Raw genomic sequence first — 8,366 nt, forward strand, 5'->3', positions numbered from 1 at the left:
TGTGTGTGTGTGTGTGTGTGTGTGTGTGTGTGTGTGTGTGTGTGTGTCCGTGTGTGTGTGTGTGTGTGTGTGTGTGTCCGTGTGTGTCCTATGCCTGGTGGTGGCTCACGTTTATGTGGAAGTCAGTATGCCAAGTGTAGACATATTTATGAGACCATATGTTTTTACTGATGACAGGGGAGTTAATTATGCTATTTATTAAAATGTGAAAAGGGATTGACAAAATCCTATATTACATTTTATCTATTTTTTGGGGGGGGGGGGGGTTCTATTGGTAAATTGTTAATATAGCTGTTATTTTAGCAAATTGAATACTTGACCAATCAAGCCACTTCATTACAGCGATGCAAAAATCATCATAAAATGAACAGAAGTCGGTTTTGCACTGGTCCTTAAGTTCTGCTCATCAATTTACAACATTGCCCACAATCGTCTCCTACATTCACAAATATTAAAGGGATATCAAGCACAGTATAAACATTGTTGTTCCATTGATTCATGGTATAAATGATATTTGTCCTATATTTTCTGTGTATTCTGGTTTCTTGAAAAGACAAAAAAATGAAAATTGTTGAAATTGGCAGATAATTACACACTAATGACTCCATGTCTGGTGTTTATGTATATTTTGCAAGCAGATACTTCGGATTGTATTTTTATGACAGCCATATGATAATCTGTTTGTGTAAATGTAAATCTTATTTGGACAGATTGGAGATGTTTATTATGCTGATGCTTAAAACTACATGTGCCAATCTGTATCAGGACACAGGATGAATGAGCCAGCAAAACATTTCAACAATCGAAACTGTCCGTCCCAGATTTTTGTGTACGCTTGTGATTTATGGCTTTTGTTTGGGCTCTGCTGTGAAAACTGCATTTTCCTCAACTCTGTGTTTTCTGTCTCTCCCCAGAGGACCCGACAGAGAAGGAGAGGATCCAGCAGAGCGCAGAGTGCTGCAGAAAGATCCTCAACCATGTCAATGAGGAGGTCAAAGAGATGGAGAACCTATTGGTGAGAAACTTACAATCCATCACTCAACGCACAGTTATGTCGTGATTGAGCACCAATTGGAGTCTAGTAAATTCATTTTGAGACCTCTGAAGGTCTCTGCTTGTTAGACTACGTCTACTTCTGTGCTGTCTGATCATGTCTGACCCGCTAACCTTTCTCTCTGTTCCCAGACTCTGAAGGACTACCAGCGTAGGCTGGACACATCAGGGCTCAAACCCAGTAATGACCTGTATACAGAATATAAGGTAAAGTTCTTTCAACAATGTTTTGTTGCACACACTGTTGAACTTTACAGATTTTAGTTCTTTGACATTTGTCTTGCATATTATTCTCCCGCTGTCAATTCTAGAGCATCGACCTGACTCAGAAGAAGATGCTTTATGAAGGCCCTGTGACCTGGAGAGTCACAAAGGAGAAGGCAATCGGTAAATATCTGCTTGTGCGTGCAGTGCATCCATGCAAACTGCCTGGGATTATCAGTGTTCTGCTGCAGAAACGAGAACATTTCACAGACATTTAAAAACAATTCTGAATTCATTCAAATTAAAAAAATGTATCGGGCTCATGCAAATATTTATTATATGTAATTGATCAAATTCACTTAGATTAGCCATTTATGTTTCCAAAAGGCAAAAAACCCACTGTGGTGTATTTTGGGATATTGAGAAAATTATTGTCAGATATTTCTGTTTTCATTTCCCCTTTTCAAAATTTGTAGATGAAAGGAAGCCCAGCTGTGGTGTAGGTGATTTCTTTTGACATGCTATTGGCCCCTTCACTTCCTTTTTTATATTCTGTTAATTTCACTACCTTCAAACCTTAATTCAATTCCGTTCAATGTCATTCCTTTAGATCTGTCTGGGCAATTACATGCAGCCGGGTGACAGTTACAAACACACACACACACAATAGATAGGAGAAGAAAGAAAAACTATTGTTAATCACAAAACTAAACAATCTAAAGTAATGAAGCTGAATAACTAGGAGTAATTGAGAAGTCGGACAGCAGAGAACGTCCCTATCCTACCTGCCCTTTGCTGTCTTTCCCACTTCACCGTCCTGTTCCTTCTCCTCCCCGTCTCTCAGAGGTGCAGTGTGTGTTGCTTGGGGACCTGCTGGTGCTCCTACAGAAGCAGGACGACAAGATGGTCCTCAAATGCCAGAGCAAGAGCAACATCGCCGTGCAGGAGGGCAAGCAGATGCTGAGCCCCATCATCAAGCTGAAATCTGTCTTCCTACGAGAGGTGGCCACAGGTTAGACGCACAAAACACCACATTAGTTTCACACGCGGTCACTTCCATTGTGAGATCAATTTCATTCGACCTTCCAATTTCTGTTTTTTTCTGTCAGATCGGAAGGCCTTCTATGTCATTTTTACCTGGGACAGCGGCGCTCAGATCTATGAACTAGTGGCTCAGTCTCTTGGAGAGAGGAAACTGTAAGTGTTGGAGAGAGAGAGAAATACACAGATTAATCATGTTTGTTTCAGAGGATAAATCATAGGATGAATTGCAATCTGATTTGTGTGTGTTTTACAGCTGGACCGAGGTGATAAAGTCAGCAGTGGATGATCTGAAGAAGAGTGGAGCATCCATGAGGTTGACGCTGCCTCCTGGAGGAGCTCCCTTCAGTCCCACCACGTATGTGTCAGAGTGTGTGTGTGTGTGTTTTACTCGTCTGTTGAAAGAGCAAGCTGTATTCATCAGCTGCCAAAGTTCACCCATCGCAAAATATCTCATTTCTTTTGTCATTTTCTCTCCGTCAGGCTGACTGCCCCTTTGAGCCCGACTGAGAATGGGGGTCTGAAAAGCAGCAGTGGTGAGACGGCAACGCTTTATCAGCTGAACACTTAATAAATAGTACAAATTTGTTATTGTTACACAGTTCTGAAAGCTCCAGCCAAACTTAAGCCTTGTGTCTGTCTGTAGATCGAGATAAAGACAGCTTGACCGATGACAAGTCTTCAGACCCCAGGCACAGGCTGATTGATTTCCTGTCAGACAAAGGCTTCGACTTGATAGGCCACTCCAACAGCGATCAGGAGAATGTGGCCAACAGTGCTTTGGACGAAGGTGAATGATGGTGCTTCTATAGATGATTTTTGTATAACCGTCTTTCCTTTCTTTCACAGGAGCTTGCCTGTCTTTCTAATGAAACCACTGAATGTGTCTCCTATGTTAGTCATGTCTCTGAAGAGGCTGTTGGTCGGCAGCATCAGTCTATCGGAAGACTCGCAGCCTGATGGAGAAAACGGGGAGGAGCATTCGGAGAGGCCCAGTCGAGAAATGGAAAGCTGTCAATCGACAGGTAGGCTTTTGTGGAAAGTAAAAAAAAAAGTCAAATTTAGTGAAAATGGCGTGTTCCCGTTTTATAGGGGTAGTATTACAGACTTTTTGATGGCCGATGGCAGTGACTTCCTGAAATGAACCGTAAAGTTTAAGGTACCAGGCACTGCTCACGACTAAGAAGTGTCGTTTTTTTGGACGGATTAAAAAAATGTCTTTCCTCTGTCCATTACAAACAAAAAAATTCCTTCAGAATATAAAATAGACTGCATCATTTTTACATTTAAAGAGTTTCCTAAACATGAATATTGCATTCCCTAAAATAATGAGTTGGTATAAAGGACTTTGAGACCTATTTTACTGTAAAACATTACAGAGAAATGCAACAATATTAGGAGGTTACATTGTGACAACGAAGCTTTAAAATCCCCGGTTTTACTGATCAGAATGAACTGCAGTTCAAAACCAAACTGACTCATGACACATCTAAACTGACTCTCTTTGTCTGCAGAAGAAAGCCAGATCATAGACAAGGGAGCGGAGGAGGAGAACGACAACTCTTGTGAAAAAGAAGGTGCAGGGATGAAGGGGGAGGAGGAGAGGAGCATCAGTGCCCCCTTGGTGCTGTCCCAGGAGAGGATGGAGGAAGTGTGCAGGAGGCTCCACAGTCTGGAGGAACAACTAAAGAGACTACAGGTGAGGGGAGGTGAACACGGAGAGGAAGAGAGAGAGAGAGATAAAAAAGCTGGGAGCAGGTAGTATGACAGGGGCAGATAAAGATAAGAGACATAACAAAAGATGGGAGCCGACTGGAAAGAGGCACACACAGTTGGGCATCAAGGATTTCACTGAGGATAACTTAAGTAAGGAGCGAGCTGTGGTATACTTTGGACAAATGGGGCCAAAATGGCACAAAAGAGAAACTAGAGAATAGAAAACCATTTAACCACTGCTGTTATTGCTTGGCTGAAAATTGCCTTGTGAAATTGGACTTCTCTGAAAATGGCTATTATGTCCAGCGCTTGCGATGGGATGTGTCAGAAATGCAGCGAGGGAGACGAAGAGAAGATGTTAAGAGGAGGAGGAGGGAGGAGGCTGAAGTGGCTGCGTGTGCGTGAGGGGGTGTGGATGCGAGTGTCTCTCTTCAGTTCCTAAGGTGATATTGATTTTGTGTGTCGCAGACTGTAGAGGAGGAGCACCACAGGCTGCAGGAGGCCCTTTCCAAGTTCTCACTGGAGGGGGGCAACTTCCATTGAGACGCCATCACGCCACCTGCTGGCCACTAGGTGAGAACGCTCAACTGTATAAAGTTTTATTCTAGAAGCCCTTTTCAAGCCAGAGTTACAAAGGGATTTAAATGGGAAAATCAAGTTAAAACAATTCATCACTACAAATAAGATAAAATCAGACCACTAAAAGTACAGAGAATTAAATACATGTTTTTGAATAGCGGAGACATTGCTATTAAAAAAAACAACGTTTTTACACTCTATTATGAATGTAATGCAAATAAATGAGTGGTCTGCATGTCCTTCACTGGCACACATCTTCCACATAGCTGCAGATACAGACTAATATCCTTAGGCTCAGCTTATGTAAAACCCATAATATCCTTTGTCTTTGACACTAAGACTAAGCTGTCCATGCTGGACTTTCACTAGCATGCATATTTTAGTGACTTGACAAAAATAGGATTTTGAAGACATTTTGCTCCTTTTCATCATTATAACTTTACATGCTGTTATCTGACATTCAAACTTGTCTTTTCTTCTGTTTAGATTTTTACTGGTGCTAGTTTGGAGTGCAAGAGTGACTTTCAGAAGCTTCCCTGGAAATTCCTCATAAAGTCATACCTGGACCCTGTTGCTGCATTAGGGGCCTTTATGCTCAGTGCAGTGGTCCAGTGATGTCACATGGGAGGGTGTGTGTGCATGTGTATGTGTGTCTTTGTTTGTTTGTGTGCATGCTTGGTAGAGAGGTATACAAAAAAAAAAACCCAGGACATCCTACTTTTGAGTGGGGGATTGTTTTTTCAGAGAGGTGCCAAAAAAAACGGAAGCAATATTTTGCTGTGAGAGAGATGCTGCCTAATGAAATGTAGTGATTGCGATCTGCTGTAACACACATACGCACACCAGAGACATGAACGCTACCAAATAATTGACATTATTAGCAGATGTGCAGTAAAGGAGAAATCCTATGCCTTTGCCCGCCAGGTTAGCTATAACCAGGTGGAAGCCTTAAGGGGCCAATGTAGCGTTTGAAGATGTATTGAAATACTACTGCTGATATATAGTGTTATTTCTAGTCTATGCCAAAGTACCACAGAGATGCACTTTTTTTCCTGATCAAACTAAGATGAAATCACACTGTTTTTGCAAAATGTACTTACTCTCTATTCAGTATAGCTTTTGAACAGTTGTGCTTCATATAGACAGACCTCATTATTGAGAGGATTGCATGCAAGAAAGTGTGTGTATGTGTGTTACAAAGTTTTTAATTAAGGATGTGCTTGTTTGGAGGGTTGTTACTGTCATTAGGTCACACAGAAACATTTATAAATAGCGTCGCTATAGGTAATCATGCTGTTAATAATGGTGTATTTACCGCCTTTATTTATTCCTCCTAGTTCCGATGGGTCAGTGAGTTGCCTTGCCTTAGTGAAAGTGTTACAGCACTGGGCCCAAAGATAAATAAATGGCAGAGCTATGTGTTAGAGAAAAGACAAAATATAAGAAGGCAAACCCAGAATGTGCAACGAAGATCGAAGTAGAGAGAGAAGACGAAAGCTGAAGGGGCGGAGAGTGAGTTTAGAGGTTGCTTTGGTTTATTTGAAGCCGGCTTGAAACCAATGGGTCATGAGACGATGTGTAGAAAACATGAGATTAGGATTTGGCTCACTGTACTGAAAAATGTGAGCCCAGTGCTACAGAAGTGTTCACAAAGGTCATTCGATGCCAGCAACGGTTTTGCATTGTCACCTTTCCCCAGATTGAAAACACGGACGTAAGATGGCGTTATGAATTGTATTATATAACGATAGTTTCAGATGTTATTAGCAAAAGATTCTATTCTTCCCTGGTAGCAACTTTTGTATCAAAGCTGAGCTCTGTCTTTGTATTTTATTCAGCAGTTGATTGTAATTCTAATTATGATGATGATATAATTTGAGAACCAAAGACATAAAGCACCGTTAGAGCCTCATGCGAGCTGTAGTTCTCTTAGTGACATCTGTGTAGTAGCATGACATCTAATGCTAATGCAGGAGGGATCTCTCAGTAGCGCAGCCTGCTGCTGCTTTTCCTCTCCTCAAACACCAACATGTGGCAACTTAAGTGAAGGGATTTCAAAAGCACATAGAAGATTGAAGCATCGGTTGCGAATAAAAAACACCTGTTTTTGAATAAATGTAGATACCGAGATGAAGAATGTTAGACTGCCCTAGCCTTATTACCAAACCAAACCCAAACGATTGAGCTTTGATTTCTTGCAGACACTTCAGAATAATGAAAAGGTTGTGTTAATACGTGTGAGTATAGGCCGGTGTGACTGCTACAAGCTGGACGAAAGAAAAGGGCAACAAGACAGTGAATCCAGATGAGGACACAAAGGAAATGTTGAAGGCTTGCAGGAAGGGAAACTGCTGTCTCAGTCTAGCGTCGCTCTCGCCCAACACTCATGATCACTTCCTGATATGCATTCTCACCCGTTGTTGCCACAACAACAACCCCCCCTCTCCCCTGTTGACCCCACTGAACCTCAGTGTGAACTTGTGCAAATGTTGGGGCCGTTAGTCAGTTTGTGTTTGAACATTGCTGCCTTATCTCCCCATGTCTTCCTCTTGTAAAATGTACATAGATGTTTAGCTTGAAGGAAAAAAAAAAAATGTAAAGAACGCATAAATTTGAAATTTTCTTTTATTGAGCTTATTAGCTACATACACCTCTTGATAACACCCTCACTTGTGATAGCATGATCACCTTTTCCTACTGCACAGTTTTACCATATGTTGTTGTGTATTTCATTTGATTTTGTTAAACGGGTCGGGGAGGGTGGTTTTTTTTTTTACTATTTGTCTATTGTTCTAAAACAAACGTTGTAATTATGTACTATGCATTTGGCCATAACGGTAAGAGAGACAGGACTTGTCTGTAACTTGTCTATGCATGAATGAATTTAACAATTATGCAAACATTGTGACGATGATTCTTTTTTTTTTTTTTTTTTTTTTTTAAGTGTTCAACCAGAGATTTTTACTTGTCAAACTGCAGTGATCAGCTGGCGAAAGCCAGTTAACACCAGCTTACAGTGACACCTTCACTTACTGGCTGAACGACTGCTACGGGCACTTCTTGCTCTCTCTCCGCAGGATGCTTTTCCTCATGCATTCTATATACAAATACTTAGATGTATAGAAAATGTATTTATAGAGTGGTGCCTTGTTCCAACGATCAAGTTGTTTTCTTGTTGTTTTGTTATGGGCTATTTTTCAATGGAGGACTGAAATCGACCTCTGAGAGTGAGAGACGTAGACAAAATGACTGACTAATAACGGCTGAGAGATCATCCCAGGATTCAGTTTTTGTGTCCAATACAGCAATAGATTTTGAGCCCTCCACCAACTCAGCCAGCCAGGGCCCTGTATAGAAAAGACACTGCTCCTTGTCATACAGGCGCCTGCCATCATGTCTATAAACAATGAATATGCAAGAACTATACTGTGTATTTGGGTTTTGATTCTTTTATCAACTAAGAGGCTCTTTAATGATGTATACTTAAGGAAAATTGTGGTACGTTCTGTTTTTTTAAATCTTCATTTTTTAAATAAATTGGGGTAATGAATTCCTGTTTTGTCATTCTATATAGTTATGAGCCAATACTATACCTATGTAAGAATAACTCTTGAGCTAAAGGTTTGGGGCTCAAAGTTAGACTCTTTATGTTGATTTAAAAAAAAAAACAACATATCCTGTATATTCCTTTTAAAATACAGAAATATTATGAGAGCCTACATAGACATTTTATATACTGTGTGTGTGTATATATATATATATATATATATATA

General features: G+C 40.7%; 1 protein-coding gene across 7 annotated transcripts in view; it reads left to right on the forward strand.

Annotated features, from left to right (window-relative positions):
- arhgef1 (Rho guanine nucleotide exchange factor (GEF) 1) overlaps positions 1 to 8,143 on the forward strand; it is a 36,048-nt gene extending 27,905 nt beyond the window's left edge. For all 7 annotated transcript variants that reach the window (XM_031853005.1, XM_031853004.1, XM_031853003.1 and 4 more), the window contains 12 exons: positions 915 to 1,015; positions 1,186 to 1,260; positions 1,365 to 1,440; positions 2,102 to 2,269; positions 2,367 to 2,454; positions 2,555 to 2,656; positions 2,782 to 2,834; positions 2,945 to 3,088; positions 3,198 to 3,323; positions 3,813 to 3,997; positions 4,483 to 4,587; positions 5,080 to 8,143. In XM_031853005.1, the coding sequence (XP_031708865.1) occupies positions 915 to 1,015; positions 1,186 to 1,260; positions 1,365 to 1,440; positions 2,102 to 2,269; positions 2,367 to 2,454; positions 2,555 to 2,656; positions 2,782 to 2,834; positions 2,945 to 3,088; positions 3,198 to 3,323; positions 3,813 to 3,997; positions 4,483 to 4,557 (1,193 nt within the window). In that variant the 3' untranslated portion in view covers positions 4,558 to 4,587; positions 5,080 to 8,143. The remainder of the gene's footprint in view (positions 1 to 914; positions 1,016 to 1,185; positions 1,261 to 1,364; positions 1,441 to 2,101; positions 2,270 to 2,366; positions 2,455 to 2,554; positions 2,657 to 2,781; positions 2,835 to 2,944; positions 3,089 to 3,197; positions 3,324 to 3,812; positions 3,998 to 4,482; positions 4,588 to 5,079) is intronic.
- Positions 8,144 to 8,366: the final 223 nt, after the last annotated feature.

This window comes from Anarrhichthys ocellatus, unplaced genomic scaffold, assembly GCF_004355925.1.
Source record: "Anarrhichthys ocellatus isolate YVR2014 unplaced genomic scaffold, GSC_Weel_1.0 scaffold13, whole genome shotgun sequence".
In the NCBI taxonomy this organism is placed as follows: domain Eukaryota; kingdom Metazoa; phylum Chordata; class Actinopteri; order Perciformes; family Anarhichadidae; genus Anarrhichthys; species Anarrhichthys ocellatus.